This window comes from Dendronephthya gigantea, unplaced genomic scaffold, assembly GCF_004324835.1.
Source record: "Dendronephthya gigantea isolate DGI-Jeju-01 unplaced genomic scaffold, DenGig_1.0 000003F, whole genome shotgun sequence".
Classification (NCBI taxonomy): Eukaryota; Metazoa; Cnidaria; class Anthozoa; order Malacalcyonacea; family Nephtheidae; genus Dendronephthya; species Dendronephthya gigantea.
This window is the reverse complement of record NW_021163013.1, coordinates 3823869-3842319: the sequence shown is the minus strand read 5'-3', so window position 1 is coordinate 3842319 and position 18451 is coordinate 3823869. Positions and strand designations below refer to the sequence as shown.

The 18451-nt window shown below is 36.7% G+C and overlaps 1 protein-coding gene and 1 long non-coding RNA gene across 2 annotated transcripts; one reads left to right on the top strand and one right to left on the bottom strand.

The window, feature by feature from the left end:
* Positions 1 to 104: 104 nt before the first annotated feature.
* LOC114541699 lies at positions 105 to 3557 on the top strand. The gene is made up of 4 exons (XR_003689329.1): positions 105 to 235; positions 798 to 860; positions 1437 to 1484; positions 3072 to 3557. It is a non-coding gene; the product is annotated as an uncharacterized LOC114541699 (long non-coding RNA).
* Positions 3558 to 5667: 2110 nt separating this feature from the next.
* LOC114540913 lies at positions 5668 to 18395 on the bottom strand. The gene is made up of 15 exons (XM_028560912.1): positions 18244 to 18395; positions 16568 to 16605; positions 14711 to 15727; positions 14350 to 14475; positions 13826 to 13987; positions 12653 to 12697; positions 11772 to 11896; positions 11159 to 11422; positions 10316 to 10485; positions 9563 to 9797; positions 8787 to 9011; positions 8106 to 8237; positions 7629 to 7715; positions 6784 to 6858; positions 5668 to 6038 (listed from the first exon to the last, which is right to left on the bottom strand). The coding sequence occupies exons 1-15, from the start codon at positions 18279 to 18281 to the stop codon at positions 5847 to 5849; spliced, it is 2931 nt and encodes a 976-aa protein (XP_028416713.1). The 5' UTR covers positions 18282 to 18395; the 3' UTR covers positions 5668 to 5846.
* Between the last annotated feature and the right edge of the window lie 56 nt (positions 18396 to 18451).

Genomic DNA, 18451 nt, shown 5'->3' with positions numbered 1-18451 from the left:
CTGTATTCTCATGAATTATATAATCTGTTTTGCTTACTCATCATGTGATGACGTAAGCTGCTGTTTATAAGGTATCATTATTTCAAGAGATCACCATTCAACATCAGTACACTATACGTTGCACAAGCTGTAATTTTGGAACCAAATATCAAAAATACAAACTATGGCGTCCTTTTGCCTGAAAACAGTTATATTTTTGATGTTCTTCACCTACTTAACTTCTACAGATGCTCAAGTAAGTGACACGTATAAGTGTGTTTTTATATGAAGTTTTTATATTTGCTGAATGCCGAATGGTCATTGTGTGCTTAGCGAGACGATATCGCGTAGGGTACGTACGCATTGATGTATTCTAAACTTACACTTTATTATATTACAAGTCCTAACTCTATATTTAGGCTAGATAGTACATTTTTATGCCCGTTTGGCAAGCTGGCTAAATTTTACCAAATATAGGTACGGTAGTAATTATGATTTTCAAAAATTACGCAAGGTTGCAAATAACGCACATTAATCACATTCATAGACGACTGCATGGTTTAACTTTATTTCTCTAAATGTTAATACTAAAATGTTTCGGATTTGACGTTTGTTTTAAATGTATCATAAAATGGACTGTTTATATACTGATAGAAATACAAACCTATACCAATTTGTCAAAACCTCGCGTCTTTGTTTTGCTTTAAGAACTGTTTACGTATATGGGACGAAAATTTCCGTTAAGAAAGGCAATCTTTGATAGTTTCTAATGGAAATTTAACCACACGATAGTCAATGTTGATCTTTCTTTGATATAGACTTGACCACCACCACCTCCAGGTGCTCCCGCCGCCTTATGCGCACAATTGAAACAACGGCAGGTATGTTCTATTTCAATTGCTTTGACTTAAACTATTTGTTTTGACATGTATAGTATCGATTTGAAGCGATTCGACTACTTTTTGTCAACTTTTCTGTGACAGTTGTTAAATTCCTGTTGTTCTAAAAGATTCAGTGGTCTGAACGTGTCATACGTACGCGCGACTCGCGGAAGTTGTTTCAAACGGACGTGTCAATAATTTACGCAATTTAAAAGATTACAAGCCAGCATATTCATTGGGTAGAACCGAGCCTGGGGAGACAAATATTTTGTCGGCTCATTTACGTCATAATTATAAGATTCTATTCTCACATGGCATACTTCGAAATCCGGACCGAACTCGGACTCCGACTGAAAGAAAACCCGGACTCGAAGGAAAACCTAAATATATCACCTTCGTGACAATTATTTGCTTAACTTGTCACGAGCATAATAGGAAACCCAAACCCCAAGACTCGACTCAAGAGGTTATTGATTATAAAGCCTCTCTTCCGCTTATGCATGGCTAACTTAATTGTAAGCTCGCTGGGAGGATTTTCATCCATGAAAATTTTTTTTGTTGATTATATTTATGTAGGCCAGAGAAGTTCAAGAACTGAACGTTAAAAGAAAGAGAGACACGTGGGTGAGTACCATTCAGTAACATTCATGCATGCCAGTCAGACTGTGTGTGCATGTATCCTTTAATTGAGATTTTTTACTAAATTGAGATTATTTTCTAATACGTTTTCTATCATGCACGTCACATGCAGCTGCTGCATTTGTGATAATCATTTCTCCTTCAATTCATTTTGGTGGGATCGTTAAGTGGGGGGGGGAGGTAAAATTAGTAGGTAGTGAAGGGTATGCAGTGAGCTCCACATATATCTGGAGTAAGAACTTTTGGTGCAAAAAGTGAAGCAAAAGATGGCGGAAATTGAAGCGCTATAGTACGTCAGTTTCAGTCTCCTAACTCGCGCGGCCAAATATTTCTCATTGTTTTTGACCAGGAGTGACGGTTCCCGAAACTCTCAGATTTTCGTGTTTTTCATCATTTTGAGAGCACAAGAACGGAAAAAATTTATTCATTTTACTGAGAATCTGTTTCTTTGTATCTACCCGATGTGGGTGCCGCATTTTCCGACTGTACGTGTGAGTAAATATGCATTTTTCGCCGTAAATTCAACTACGCATTTCAGATTTGTTTAATTTTGAGCCATTTTCATGTATTTCCCCTTATGTTTTGTGTTTCTTGTTTCGTTTTTGGTTTCGAAACGCTTTAACACTAGTTGTCCTTTATTTTTTGGCCAGCTTTCCTAGCATAGGGCTCTTTTTAAAGTTTCTTTTATACGTGCATTATGAGTCTTATTATTTATTTCAAACTCGTACGTTTTTCAGCATAATTTTCTTTCCAGCCTATTAATTATTTTACATGAATGAAAGCCTTATATAGATGAATCAAACCGAGAAAAGTTTTATTTATGTTTTTTTGGGAAGCATATTCTGTGAGTAAATGTTGTGAATTGTGATTTGCGAAAAGGCGAAAACATCAACAATACGTCACTCCTTTATAGCTTTTCGTGTAAGATATCGCTTATTTCCTTGTTAATTTAATTGAAATATAAAAGTAACTCAATACAAAGCATTTGTATTACACTTGTCCTTGAAATTCCCCTCATTTTTTACTCAGAAAAAGGAAAAAATAAAGCTAAAAAATACGAATTTAGTTGACCGCGCACACATAGGAAGACTGAAACTGACGTACTATAGCGCCTCATTATCCGCCATCTTTGGCCGCACTTTTTGGCCTCACGGAAGTCTTAAGTTCTTACTCCAGATATATGTGGAGCTCACTGGGGGTTCGGTGAGAAGATTCAGACTCTTACAGCAGTACCACATGCGGGTTCAATACACGGGAAAATTTCAAGTTGAAGAGAGATTTAGCATGAGGACGTGAACGTCAAAGACGACGTGAAAATGGCGAATGAACAGCGTGATGCGTCTATAGACGACGTGAAGATGGCGAATAAATGGCGTGATGCGTCTATATATGGACATGCCACGCCATTTATTCGTGTCGTCTTTGACGTTCACGTCCTCGTGCTAAACTTCCCCAATATCCAAACTAATTGTCATTTTCATACTGTATGGATGTAGTGCGGAAACAGTATGAGTGTAGCATATTTCCATAGTCAGTAATATGGTAGTATTGATGTGTATTTATTCCTTCTAGAGTGAAGATGAAATTATTGAGCGATTGCTGGCAATGAAGAATTAGGAAGAACCTTGGCAGAGACTGTTGAAGACAAGTGCAATAATTTCAAATAAAAAATCGTAGGATGATTAAGTGTATATGATTACCAAAGTGTAATTTGCAATATTTTCGGATGGTAAGGCAATTGATTTAAAATATTTGATCGTGCATGCTTCGATCCCGTTCCGTCTCACCAAATGACGGTTCAACCGTTCAATGTTGTCTGAATATTCATACTAACTTTCTAAAGTTACCCGACCAGCATTAATCTCAAATCTTCTGCAAGATATTTTCAGTCTTATCAAAGAGTCAGTAGCTATAAGCAATTTTTCTAAACAAGAAACGAGATTGCCTTGTCTCTTGAAATGTTTCAAATCCGCTATAGAATTAATTTCAATTTTTAGATAATTTCAGTTACCATTTTAATGACGGTGTCCTTAGTGATTATGACAGCAATTTGGACAAATCTCTGTGAAACCATTTGCTGGAAGCTTTGTTTACATAAAGGCATTTGAATTAAAATGAATTTGATTTGATTAGTCATTGTTTCCGATTCTGCATGAAAAAAGAGAGTCACGGTTCGACCAGAGTGGTTCGGAAGGGGTAATAGGAGTTTGCGTCATTCACATGATGCAATAATGGAAAATTCGTTTTTCTTGTAAGGAAAAGTTTCGGCATGTCAATATCGTTTCCATTCGGTTCCTCCAACTCCAGCGGTCTAGATACGACCTCCTGTTATACTTCAGAGTCCAAATTTTAAAGATGGCACACCCTCACAGCATGCGCATGCTGAGATGTTAGTGATTATAACGGAAATTTGGTAGCGCATTTTTGTACGTACCATTTACCGGAAGATTCGTTCACAGTGAATGTTCACAGTGCCCTGGTCATACTTTTCACGTTCGATTTTTGAAAACGCACAACGTAATATATTGGACTCTGGGTCAAACAGCAATCCAACCATGTACCCAGGGTCTGGCGAAATTACCCTGGGTGCGAGGTTGACCGCGATCCTGCTTTGTCTAAGTGAATCACCTGCAATAGAAATGACCCTGCAAATGATAAGATGTCAAGTACGCGATATTCTTTTGAAAACCCGTGACTAGACCATCGCCATGGGTTGTAATTAGAACGATGGGATACATTGGAATTAGAACCATGCATGCATGGGTTTAGTCTACACAGAAATTTTTTCGGTGGAACGAAAATAATTGCAGGGAAAGTGTGTACTTGCATAAAACAGATAGCTACATCGTACTATGTTCATATATTCGTCCTATAGCCCAGATTTTGTACATTATTTATTTAAAATCATGCCCGCTGGCAATATTGACACTTCAAAAAAAAAACAGAACAAATAATATATTAAATTAGGACTTACTTAAATTATTATTGCAAGGATAAAAATATTAATTTCGCTAATCCACACGTTGACGTTGTGCACGTGTTGCAAAAGGCTATTTTGCATAGTTATAAAAATATAACCTTATAGAAAAAAGAACGGCTATTACGAACCATTTAAGATGATCACGATTTGAAACGTAACTATATTAGACTACCAGGTGATGTGAAATGGCAGGAAAGGACTCGGACTAGTTGTCAAATAAAATTGTTCTCGGGTGAAACAACTTAAATGCTGCAGAGTGGATTTTTATATTCCGACAACCTTTCTGAACCCTGATTGGCGAAAATATGAGCGCGGGATCACCTGGTAATTTGTTCCTAGAATTGCACATTCGATGATTATTACGCTCTGGGATCGGTTGTTCAAAAGCCGGTTAGCTTAACTCTGAGTTAAAGCAAATCTTAACATCGATTTTTCAAGCCGCTTGTTTACAAAGTTGAATATCTTTTTTCATAAATATTTTCTGGACCAATATAGAAGTCATATTTTGTGCAGTTTCGAAAAGAACAGTGGTTCAAAAGTAGCTACATAAACGAAAACACTGGATTAAAATTTAACCCAGGGTTAGCGCTAACCTAGCTTTGAACAATTGGCCTTTTCAATCTACGTGGGATGATATTATTTAATACATCGAAAACGACATTAGAATTGCTATTTGCAAATTTTTCATGGTGTAAAAAGTATTTTGTCACATTATTGACATTATTGACATGTTGTTTTCATCGTGTGATAAACATGAGCAATTGTTCAGAAGTCAGATTTTAAACTTAGTCATCTAATACGATCTTGCGTCGTGATTTTCAGTGACTGAAGGCCTTTATCCATGCACTCATCGCAAAACCCTAGTGCTCGCATGTTATATAATTGCACTACTACAATTTTGCGTTGTTCAATCCTGTTTTAACAAAAATAGTGTCATATAATTGCCGTTGGAGCCTTGGAGGACTGCTGCCATGTGCACAACAAATCTATATCAGTGTTCAGTAAGACGCCTGCTGATATTAATGTAGACAAAATAATAACGTGGTACGAGCCGAATTCTAACCCTGGTGACCAAAGTCTATCACCTTCTGTGCAGATGAATCTGTCACTTTTATAGCTATATATATATATATATATATATATATATATATATATATATATATATATATATATATATATATATATATTTGTAAAATAAAGAGTCGCCATCTCAGTACACTTCGTAAAATAAAGAGTCGCCATCTCAGCACACCAACGTTTTGGCGCGGTCCCGGATAACTATTGCATCGTTTATGCTCCTCGAGGCTGTTGTTTCTCATGGAAAAAGCCTTCATAATCAGGCAGGAACTGCATAGCCAGAACGAAAACTATCGAGGAAATTCTTGACTTTCATGATGTGAATGTTCACTTGTCTGCGTCAGAGCATCAAGAATTAATGACGATGTCTGAGACTCTTGAGATTGAAGTTCTTCATCGTCTTCTTCGATGACTTCGGAATCTTCGAGTGTTTCAATACGAAGTTCAGATTTACCTTCCACGAAGAATTTCATAATAGTTTTCTGAAATGAAATGAACAAATTGATGGAATCAGTTTAGCAGTTCCTCAAGAAAGATCTGAATAGTATTATTATACGCGAAAACGAGATGTTCAGGTTTTCGACAGCCAAAATTTCAAAATCATTTGCTTTTTTCTAAATCTTGACAGAATAAACCTCCTTTTTGTGTACCTTGTAACAAGTCAACTAGAAAAGTGAAAACAATGACTTTGAAATTCAGCTTTAAAAATCTGGTTAGACTCGCGCAACTTATTCTTGGGCACCTGCTCTTTTTTCTAGCATACTCGTAGGCTAGCAATGATAACCTACTATAGCATTGATTTCACTAAAATTATAATCTGAAAGAAGAATTTTCGGAACAGAAAGCTGTCAGTTCGGAACAGAAAGCTGTCAGTTCGCCCCAGTACACTGTCCAGTAACTTTTCTTACAACGGTAAATCTTGTTTTTACTACAAAACACCATCAAATCACTTGTCCTCGATATCTACGGGGAATACTCAACTCGGCCTCGTTGTTTCAAAATCAGACCACAATAATCATGCACGCATTCACTGGACGAATTGTACCACAGAATTCTGATATCATTCCTATAATGTCTTATTGTATATAAACTTTTACAAACAGTTACATAAAAAGTCTCCGCTGTGATGTAAAGTTTGCGGTAAAAACGTGCTCCTGGTTTTTACATTTGGTCGGATTGACTGAGCAGAAACAGACTTTTTACGTTTGTATATTTTTGTGAGCAAACCTGATTTTGGATTCCTTTCTTTCCTTGAACCATATACGCGAATTTTGTGACGGTTCGTAGTATAAGATCCTTGACCTATATACACCGACAAAACTACAATTAGCTTCGCGGTGGTGAAAACTAATTACTCCGGCGTCAGCGACGGAGTTGAAAATTCGCCCCGGTTTTGTTTTGTTTTTGTTTTTTTTATTTTTCGTCGTCGCAAGTCTGTAATGGCGCGAAATATACTAGTGTTTAAAATGTGTATGTGATTGGATTTATTTATGTCCCAGTCTTATCTCCCAAGAGTTGTGGTGCACAGCTTTGGCTAATTTTCCAATGCGCGATTCGATTTCGCTCGCATGATACGGCAATTCCTCCAAGAGGAACAAATAAACCGTTCTTTTCGTGCTGTTCGATTAAGTTTAGATTAAATTGGGGTAAGAATATATTTAATACATGTAGATTCTAGTCCTATTTTAATAATATCGCTGCTATTTTGCCGTTTAACAAGATGATGTGGTCGTGTATGGGCGCTTTGACACGTCGCGTAGTTTGCACAGGATCGAAGATTTAATACAACTATATAAGCGCGAATTCCAAAGGAAGAAGAAGCGAATGTATCATGCGGTTTATTTACATTTTTGAACAATTGAACTTCTATACTGCGATGTGCTTCTGAATTTCGCGATCGAACATTTAGGTCCGCAAGGCATCTAAATGCGAATATGTATGCGAAACAATACGCGAATTGTATTGTTTATGTTCAGAAGCTCTATATTGTGAAGACTGGCACGTGCGCCGGAGTTAACGCCAGAACGGCGTCTTGTTTGTCATAATTGTCATAATGATGAAATGTTTCGTACCTTAGAACGACTCATGAACATCGCTCTTGGATCTTTGATATGGCTGTGAAGTGAGGTGAGCATCATTTTAATCTTCTCAACGATAACCTGAAATACGTGAAGATGAGGTAAGCATCTCAAGGAATTAGCCCTAAAAAGGCAACTGCAGGGAGCTGCATGGTTGTTTAAATCCCTTACTCTCTATTTTAATGTCCTGAAATCACTCAGTTTTGTCAAAGCACCTCATGACAATGACGGATTCGGGGCACTGAGTAAGAATAAATTTCACAGTCAAATTTCCAATTCAAAAGATCTCGATACCAACGCTATTGGTTATTCATTTCTAAAGAACATTTTGACATAAAAATTTACCGATATGGTTTCAAGTTAGAGCTGTAGTATTTTATTCTCACTTACAGTGGATCAGCTACTGATCTTAGGTCAGCTGGACAAACTACATATATGTTTTTCCTCAAGTCTGTATTAATATTAACAAACCTTTTCCTGGGGTACAAGGCTTTCTGCTCCAACGACAGCATCGAGCAGTTCGATCATTGTGTAAAGCTCATAATAATCAGTGTCGTCATTCACATCTACTTTTTGGAGTAATACATTAACTTTTGTAAACATCTAATAAAAATATTTCAAAAAAACAACAACTTGAATTAAGAAAGACTACAGCAAAAGCAACCTAATTGGTTAATAGCCGTGTAGGATTGCCTTCGCGCGTGCATAGCATTTTGAATAGTTCTAAACCGTTGTTTTACTGCAGTTATTTTTATATAATACAATTGCCAAATGGTTGTTTTGCATTCCCATATCTTGGGTCTTTGATATCTAAGTCAATATCATGACCTTATTAACATTGACGTCATTAACGGATGCAACTTTTTTTCCCGTTATGTGATAGAGTTCATGAAAATAAGTTTCACACATAGCGATCAGCCAATCAAGAATTGAATTATAATAAAAGGCTTATACTAAACATTAAAATCTCTTCCATTATTTATAAAGCTTTTTTGTGTCTGGTTGCATGTGAACCGGAAATCAAGTGACCTCTATATTTGTTCAGTAGGCAGATGCACTATCCAGTCTTTGCGGATCAGTGCTTTGCGGTGCATTTGCTTCAGCAGTCAGGAATACAAATATCCAAGGAGAAAGTAAGAGTGTGGCATCTACCTGATGTGTATTGGTTATTTGCTGATCATTTTTCAAATCGTCATCCGATATTATGAACGGATTGATATCAGTCATAGTGTTGTGTGAAAGCGAAGCCAAGATCTGAAGTGCGGCCAATCTTTTCACATCATGTCCTCTATTTGAGTAAGGCTGAAGTTGGACAATACGTAGTTTGTTGCGATGATGAGTCTCGATACGACAGAGAATAGATGATAACCTGGTTGCCTGTATAATAAAAGAAAGAATACTAGTTGAAATCATTTGTGCACGCCTAATGAAAACTGATCACATCGACCAACGGCTACCGACCACCAGATTTGGGTATTTTAGCTCTTGTAAAAACGCTTGGAAAGCAATAAAACTACAGATTTGTAGCTAACAATTATTAAAGAAGACACCCAGTCTAAAAATACCAAGGTTTAATCCACGTTATAGGCGATTAAACAGCCGTATCCGGTGGTATAACAACTATAATTAGGACTTTATAGGAAAGGAGAATTTAAATAACGTCAATTTTCTAATTCATTTTATATCTAAAAAATTTTAAAATGCACACAAGAATTCACCCTTCGTTGTTTTAATTCGTGACTTAAATTTCAACAAATTCAAGAAAGGGAAAGTAAAAAAATCATGCACGGTTTTCAACTATAGTACTGTATCGTTTCGGCAGAAAGGGGGACTACATTTACTTGTGCGTATGTTAAATCATATAAATGTATAAATGCATGATACTGTAGTTTGTTTGTCTCATAACAATAATAATATAGTACAAATACCTGGTCAATCCAATGTCTTTGGTCTACTGCACTATACAAGGCTTTAAGACACGTTTTAATGTCATGATCAATAATCGTCAGGCGTGTATCAAGCGATATAAAATACAACAACAGCACAAAATCTTCAATATCTTTGGTGTTGTATCTTTCCGGGTAGCGATCCAAACACAATGTCATGAACTGAATTAAACGAGTAAAGTTGGCAAGTGGAAAAAAGGCGCTGTCTTGTTCATCACTACAACAAAAATAGTAAACTTCACGTGAAAATGTCGATTATTTACAAATGATTTGAAGCAATTCGACGTGAAATTTCAATATCAAATTCCCCACACACGTTTTCAATTGTAATCTTCAAGGGAAACGTTTCCGGATCAGTTTTGCTCATAATAATGCGGGGCAAGCAAATTAGAGAAGTTGTATATTTTGCATGTTTTCCAATTTCCTGGAAGATGACTCTATAGTTCATATTCATTTCAAACCATAGCAACTTAATGTATGAGATGCACGCAGACAATCCGCCGTATTTAAGAAATACAAACAAAGCGTTTGTTTTCTTCTAGATCTTCATTTTGTGTTTTGTGCTAGTCTTAGTGAACTATTTTGACCGGAACGATTACTCAGGATTATTTGACCACCATCTTTGAGAGCCCAATAGACGATCAGTGATTGCGAGCGATCGTCAACCGTCCCGACATAAACGATGGAGCACGGTCTTAAGAAGCGTTGCATGTGCTTTACCTAAACTTTTCTCACCTTTTGTCAGCAGACGCGTCGTTTTCACAGGTCAGTTTGAGGAGATTTTCGCCAATATCTATACTTTTACAAACTGTAGGCAAGAGTAAGGTGATGTTCGTTCCAAAATTGCTGAACACGTTAAGTGCATCCTGAATATCGGGTATCCACGAGAGACGTCTTGGCTTTTCCTGCATGTAAGAAATATATAATTATAAAAAAATACGGTATAATAAAATAAAATAACACAGCTTTATCATGTTACTGCATACTAAATCCTCTAAACGCGTCAAGCTGTTCTCAGCGAAAATTTTTGTTCGATTTCCTTCTCAATTGTGATAGGTCAAGAGATTAATCTGCTACGGTCGAATTCTCACAATTAAAAAGAAAAATCAGGCGAACATTTTCGTACGGTTGAAAACTTCAGCATAATGGAAAACCGCCCAGTCGTTAAGCTAGCAGTCGTTAAGCTAGCAGTCGTTAAGCTAGCAGTCGTTAACCTAGCAGTCGTTAAGCTAGCAGTCGTTAACCTAGCAGTCGTTAAGCTAGCAGTCGTTAAGCTAGCAGTCGTTAAGCTAGCAGTCGTTAACCTAGCAGTCGTTAAGCTAGCAGTCGTTAACCTAGCAGTCGTTAACCTAGCAGTCGTTAAGCTAGCAGTCGTTAAGCTAGCAGTCGTTAAGCTAGCAGTCGTTAAGCTAGCAGTCGTTAACCTAGCAGTCGTTAACCTAGCAGTCGTTAACCTAGCAGTCGTTAACCTAGCAGTCGTTAATCTAGCAGTCGTTAACCTAGCAGTCGTTAACCTAGCAGTCGTTAACCTAGCAGTCGTTAACCTAGCAGTCGTTAAAATGAAAGAAAACATTATACCTTGCTATCTTCAGCGTTTACCATTGACCATAATGCATTGTAACCAGCTTTGACCGTGTGTTTATGCAGATGATAGCATATTATGTGGAACAGCCACTGGACGACAGCCGACGGGCAAGGACGAACCAGGTACCTGTGAGTGATCCAATCAGAACATAACAGTTCGCGTATCTCTTCATCAGATCTTTGATACAAGAACCTGGTGAAATCGTCGGTATCAACGGTCTCTTTCAATGAAAGTGGTTCACTACATCCATTCACATGCTATAGGAGAGGAATAGAAATGGATATAGCTATTACAATCTTGGAACCCCAGACACAGGATGGGTAAAATACAGTGGGTATAAACGAGTACAATGTTGCATCGGATGGAGGGTATTAAGTTTTTGTTGATCGCTATCCCTTTCTAGTCATGTGACCCGGAAAAACCATTTGATAATCGATATCTACGTAGGGTATATGAATATTCACAGTCTATTCGATCACAAAAGATCGAATATTCATGAATATTTAAATTATAGTGTTGCGTTCTCTTTCTTCACCCTGGATAGTGTCTAGTCATTGGAATTGAAATTGGCCAAATGCTTTGAGATCATCTGACAAGTATGATTACCTTTGTTGGTTGTTTTAACCCAGGAAAGATATTCACTCCATGCATCTCCTCTGCAAATCCTTTATCGGTACATTTGTATTTCTCAAGTTCTTTCTTATGGATTGGCAACAGTGTTTCCTCGTCATCTACATAGAGTACAATAAATAAGTATATATGAAATCGCATCTGGAACACGAGATTTATTAGAGAGCTTTAGATTTGACTACGGCTACGAGATAGTGGCGCAAAACGCGTATGCAGTTTATACTGTCAAATGTTTCGAAAATTTCTACGCTTAGCATTTTGCAAAATAAACATAACTAAAGCTATACGGCCATAAAAATATTTCTCTTAAATGTTTTTACACAAAACCGAAAAAATATATACCGACCTATTTTACTTTTTCAGGTAACAAAGACTGCAAAGTTTTCCCAAAATGCCGTGGTCAGATGGGGGACGGCTACGAGCCTATCAGTAGCGTAGAGTCCGTCAGTACGAAATATCACGAATATCACGTCAATATGACTAATCTCGTAGCCTTAGCGGGACCGTAGTCAAGACTAAATCTCTCTATTCATAGGTACGGCACGGTTAAAATTCCGTTGCCAATTTAACCCATGCCCTTCATTCAGGGCCGTAACTAGAACGATAATTGGGGGGGGGGGTGTTTATTCATATATTCAGTTCTGCCCTGCGGATTTCTTTTGTAAGTGCAATAGCTCACAATGGAAATCCGTGGGGCCGAACTGAATATATGAATAAACACCCCCCCCCCAATTATCGTTCTAGTTACGGCCCTGCCTACATTTGTATTGGTAGTCTGAGCATACGGGTAAAATTAGGTGTGTCAATTCTTGTAAAAGCAATCCCAAACCAATGATATCAATTTCAGGAAACGTTACCTCCATGCTCATCTTCATCTTCATCAGCTTCGCCCACGTTTCTACCTGAAAAAGAAATGAAGTGATCAGGATGTGTTTAACATTTCGACGGCGAAAATGAACGTACAGTAAGTTGTGTTACTGTAGGTATCGTTTGATAAATTAGTCATTTCATGCTTGTTCACTTTTTTGATTCAGTTTAAATGTACTGTACGGCTACAGTATATACTTAAAAACTGTTAACGGCAGACAATTTAACAAGATGGAAGAGAAAACAAACTCCGAAAAACAACATCCTGTAAAACTCAAATTTTGCAAGGCTTTAGAAGATTTTGTTCTTTGGATGTTAAACATCATGTTTTCTCTTATATTTCTCTTCCTGTAAAAACTGGAAAGACGAAAACCTGATGCCGCAGTTTAAACAGTAATACGCTTATAAATAGGTTTCGGTATGTATTAAAGAGTACTCCCAATTGAAGAATACAAAGATTTAATCCAGGATGCATCGAACATCGGACAATTTTGAGCGATTGAAAAACACCTTTCGGTCGATAGCGCTATCCATCTTTTGTACCGCAGACCACTGCCGGTCACTGCAGAATATAAATCTTCAATCTCGAGAGTTACCGTATAGTATTCTGCAAATGGCCAATTCTAGCTACGATAAAACGAAGGTATGTGGACAATATGCAAACCAGGAACATCGTAAAAATGAGATCTATATAAATTATGTATGTACAGAAATAATTTATTCAGTTATTCTGCGGGAGTCAGGCGTTCCTGCAACTATTGAACAACAAATGAACCTGAGTGCATATAGGAATTTCAGGACAGCTTTTTTATTATCTTATCATTAGTTAATAATTATTATTACGAATTACTGGTGACTCGGCGCCACGCAAGACGAGTTTTATAGTCAATGTAAGGCCATAGTCATGAAGTTCGACTCTTGCCTGCTATAAAAGCACCGTTGTGCAGGGGTTCCAATATTACCTGAAAAGTTAGTATAAAAATTGCAAAATATTTGTCTTATTTATCAGAGTTTATCGGAACATACCTTTTTCAACATGACGTCAAACGTGGAAAGAGTGATGTTCGAGGTTTGATTAGCTTGTTAGTTTTGCGGAGGCAAGAACACTTGCCATTTGATTTGACGTCATTTAAGCCGATTAGGTAAAAATATAAAAAACATACCAATTTTTATGGCCTGTTGGATGGCCAGTTGCAATCGTTGCAGTTCTTTGTCCTTCTTAATATCCTTTGGTTTTTCCGATAACAATCTTTCAAGGGAATATTTCACCGGACCAGTTTCCTTCGCTCGGGCAACGAAAGGACTGATTGGAGTTAGAGGACTACCTATTGTACGAGGATCAAGATACATCATTATTTGTAAACAGGGAAAATAATTGGTTCGCATTCCGATAAGGTTCTAATGTCCTTTTATTGTTATCTTGCTCGAGAGTCGAAGACGTGTATGCATGGGGTTTTTCCGTTTCCTTAGAAGAACGATATTAAAATTAAACCACCTTTATACCCGTTTCAGATGTCGAATTTTTCATGTGTCGAACCTAATGTAAACGAGCTAAAGTCTTTGCCAAAAAGTAGCAATGTCCATGTATATCAACATACACCGATATACATCATGTTTACTGCATAAAAACTGCATAAACGCATGAAACTTATATGAATGACGAATGGTCTGTTGTTGTATGGTTTACCTGCTATGGGAGTCACAGATTTCTCTGGTGTTCTTACATCAGGGATAACGCGGTTGTCAGACAGGAAGCCAACTGGATTGAATAGTTCATCATCAGAAGACTCTGACTGATCGGTAACACATTCACCTTAAAGAACACGATTAGGTATATTATAATCAATATTGTTAATGATCATAATCAACAGATATTAGTGATGAATATTCATTAGTGATCAAAAACCTTGAAAAGTTTGGCAACTTTGGCAAAAGTCCTCTAGGCTTTTACTAAAACTTTTTCGGTTGAACATCTAATCACTAATATTTTTCATGCAATGCTTTAAAATCATTTCTCCCATGTTGTTCAAATAAAGATTACTTTATACATTTAGCTGTTTCGTCCTCGTTCTTAATGTTGTTAGCACTGCTGATGGCTGGACGCCCCTGACCAATACGAGCTGTCACGTCGGCCGACTTTTCTTCACAGGTATTTTTCTTTTCGGAATTATCTAACGTTTTTTTAAGTTCCGTTTTTAGGTCTTTAGAAACAAGATCATCCTCTTTATCTTCTAAACTATCGCTTGTTTTGATAACTTCGCCATGATTTGTTCCATATTCTACTTCCATTTCTGATGGCTCTTTTTCTTCATGCGCATCAATTGAACAGTGTTTGCTATCAGAAAACAAATTTTCTGTTTCACTACACACAGTACCGGTACTGCCGTTTTCAGATGGAAAAGAGCAATTTTCTACAGCAAAGTTCTCTTTAACAGGTAACTTTATTTCAACATCGCAAACATCACTGATGTCTTTGTCATCTGTTTGAGGTGAAATCAGTTTCACTGCACTTGGGCACTTGTGATCAGGTATTTTCATAGAACGTAAATGAGAACTTTCAGTGGAAGTGTGTAGAGGTAAATTTGTCTCTTTACCCCTCAAAAAATCTACCTCCTTTTCTGCGGCTAGTCGTGACTCATTTTCAGGTTTCAGTGTCTTTGAAACCTTTGCACCACTGCTAAAATTGTTTAAACAATCATTTTGAATATTTACTCCAGCTTCGTTTTCACGTCTAGTTGAAACACCAGAGCTAAAAGAGGTACAATTCTTTTCACTAGATTTGCAATCGGTTTTTCCTTTCGTGTGATTTTTAAATTCAGGTTGCTCAATTAAACATTTCTTTGCCCTTTTCTCTAGGCCTGGGGTCCTTATATCCGAGGAATTTATTAATCCTCTTACTTCAAACTTCTGCTTGAAACCGTTTACAACTTTCGGTCCCCTAAGATCCTTGTTGGTGGTGATACGCGTGATATTGTTGTTTTCCAGTTGTTGAACTGTGATCGGAAGCTTTGTGGGTGATATATTTTCAATGGCGACGACAGCGGCTAATGGCTTTGCTTTAATATCTAAACAAATAAATAGGGCACATGATGGTATGCATGTTAATGACTAATATATTGAAAAATCTTTTCTGTAAGGTTGAGTAACAGTAACGAATCAGTGGCGTAGCCAGGGTAGAAATTTGGGGGAGCGACCAGTGAGTGGGGAAGTCACAAACTACCTAGGGGGGTCCGAGGGCATGCTCCCCCGGGAAAATTTTGGATTTCTAAGGCTTGGAAACGCCATTTCCCGCAAAGCCCCACCTTGCCCCCCTTGGCTACGCCACTGTAACGAATTTGTACAGTACATAGGCCAGTACGCGGCCATACATTCAATCTTACTATACCGCGAGTCCCAGTGTTTTTATGTCATCAATTGAGCTTCTTACACTGGCAATGTTTGCTGAAATTTTCTTCTTTTGATAGATGTGAATGAGTAATTAGTTACGAATGTTCTGATGTGTAAGAGCTCTTATGTATTTGAACATCCGTAACTAATGCACTCATCCACATCACACGAAAAAAAAATGGCAAGAAAAAGGTCATTTCAGTGAAATTAATTCATTTTAAGAAATAGAAATTTAAAGGTAGGATGTATTGATGGAACAGAAAATGGAACATTATTTTTAAACATTCAAAATGCAAATAAATGCACTTAGAGTTTAAAATCTAAATATTTCTGGGGGTGGGTGCACCCTCCAAACACCAAACCAAAATATGAAAATACAATAGAGTATATCAATTTTTTTGTTTTCAAGAAAGAAAGCTACGGTAGTTAACATTCAACTGAAGTACATATTACTGGTACATATATGTATTTTCAATGATTATTAGTATCTCAAAGTTTGGTGAGTTTACTGTACATACCAGAAGTTTGCTTAAAGAACTTCGTAATTGGAGGTGTTCTAAAAAGAAAGATCAAAGATATTGTAATTTAATAAATCAAATCCCATCATCTTTGGACCACACACTGGGCAAAAACAGTTTTAGATAATGGAATAGCCAAGGTGGAAGAAGTAACATACCACAACTAGGTAATAGTTTTTTCTACCAGCCAGGGGCTGGTTGTTTGTGCGGTGTTTAGCTTAATAGACAGCGGATAAGTGAAAGTTTAAAAATACTCTCATACATCTTGACTGAAACTAAATCTTATGCTTTAAATATGTACTTTAATTGAAAATTAAACTATTTAAAATGAAGTATTTTAGCTTAGTTGTTCAATAAATAAATTTTTTTTTTCCATTTTAAACTTATCAAATTATTGTTATTATTATTAAAGTTGCATGTTTAAAAGTTTAATGCCAGTATGTAAAATATTGAATACAAAAGTAATAATACAGTTACAAAAACTCCATATAAATATATATATAAACCATCATGTACAGATATGAGTTGAAATAATAAGTAAGTGTAGTAACAATTAATTTCATAAACACTGAGAGGAACTGCACAGGTCAGTAAGGAGCTGTTTATTTTCTCATTTCAATACCTCAGGTATTTTGAAAGTCATTTCACGCATCATTTAATCTTGGCTAAGCTGGATCATGCAAGCATTCCCTAAGGTCGAGTTGCTAATAATCAAGTTGATAAGGGCTGAGTGTGTATTAATTAGGTACTTGATCTGAGCACAAAACTAATGCACAGGTTAGGCTATCACAAGAAGAATGGCAGTGTAATATTCATATACAGTATTCAAAATAATAACAAAGATTAATATACAAGTATATACATCCTGCAAACAAGCTATAGTGATATCCTCATCTAGGATTCAAATTTACAGAGTAGTGAGCTGCAATTCTCTTTCATTGTTTAGTAATTCATGGTGCCTATTTCAATAATAACAAAATAGGTAAAACACATACTACATGGCCATTTTTGATTAGATGACCATTTAGACACTTTCTGAATTTGCTTGAGTGCATACATAACAATAGCTTCAAAACGAGGCGGTCAATGGAATTTATTGTTAGTGGGATTGTTTTCATTGCCCAAGTACAAACTTGGGAAGTGTCCATTGGACCATAATTGACAGGTGCATGACAGAAATAAAACATGTGCCATTCAATATATGCTGGAAATCTCAAATTTTGGCAAATAATAAAACATATTGTACTAAAGATTACATATAAAGATTGTATTTAACACTGTTAGTGTTTAATATATCGAGTATAAACCTTGTATTTGTAAACTTTGTTTGTTTAAATGTTTATATTCTTGCCGTATGCTCGATTAATTTAAGATATTCGGTTCTTCAAGATGCATAACATGCATAAAATTTACAGTGCACAAGTGCATTGTCTAGAATGTAATAATTGTTCTGTAATGCTGCTGCTGCGCATTAAGGTCTCTTGACACTAAATTTTTTCAGACCAATTCACTTCTGTTAGACGTTTATAGTCGGTTCAATACAGTCTAATTCAATGGTTGAATATGGCCAGCAATTTCACTAAAACCAAAGCTTTGCAGCTTTTTAAACTTCATTCATACGACAGAAGTGATTGGAAGTTGGATCGTGTGAATAGGCCTTAAGAACAAAGACTTACCCTTTAAGACATTTTACAGCTTTCAACTTTCGTTTCATAATACGGCAGCTCTTTGTTTTAATTTTTAATTTTCGTTTATTACGATTCCCGCGCGTTCCCGCCAAGTTAGAATGGTCGAACGATCGAACGAAGAACGAACCATTCAAACGACGCTTTACGACGATGTCACGACAATTCACGAAAATGTCACGTGATTTCTGCTCGTTTG

Bases quoted from the DNA above. Each gene is read 5' to 3' on its own strand.
- LOC114540913 (XM_028560912.1), bottom strand. From the start codon at position 18,281: ATGAAACGAAAGTTGAAAGCTGTAAAATGTCTTAAAGG. The intron at 7,716-8,105 runs GTTTGTTAATAT...CACGTATTTCAG, and splicing joins GCCTTGTACCCCAGGAAAAG to GTTATCGTTGAGAAGATTAA. The intron at 6,859-7,628 runs GTACGAAACATT...CGGTGTATATAG, and splicing joins TGTTCATGAGTCGTTCTAAG to GTCAAGGATCTTATACTACG.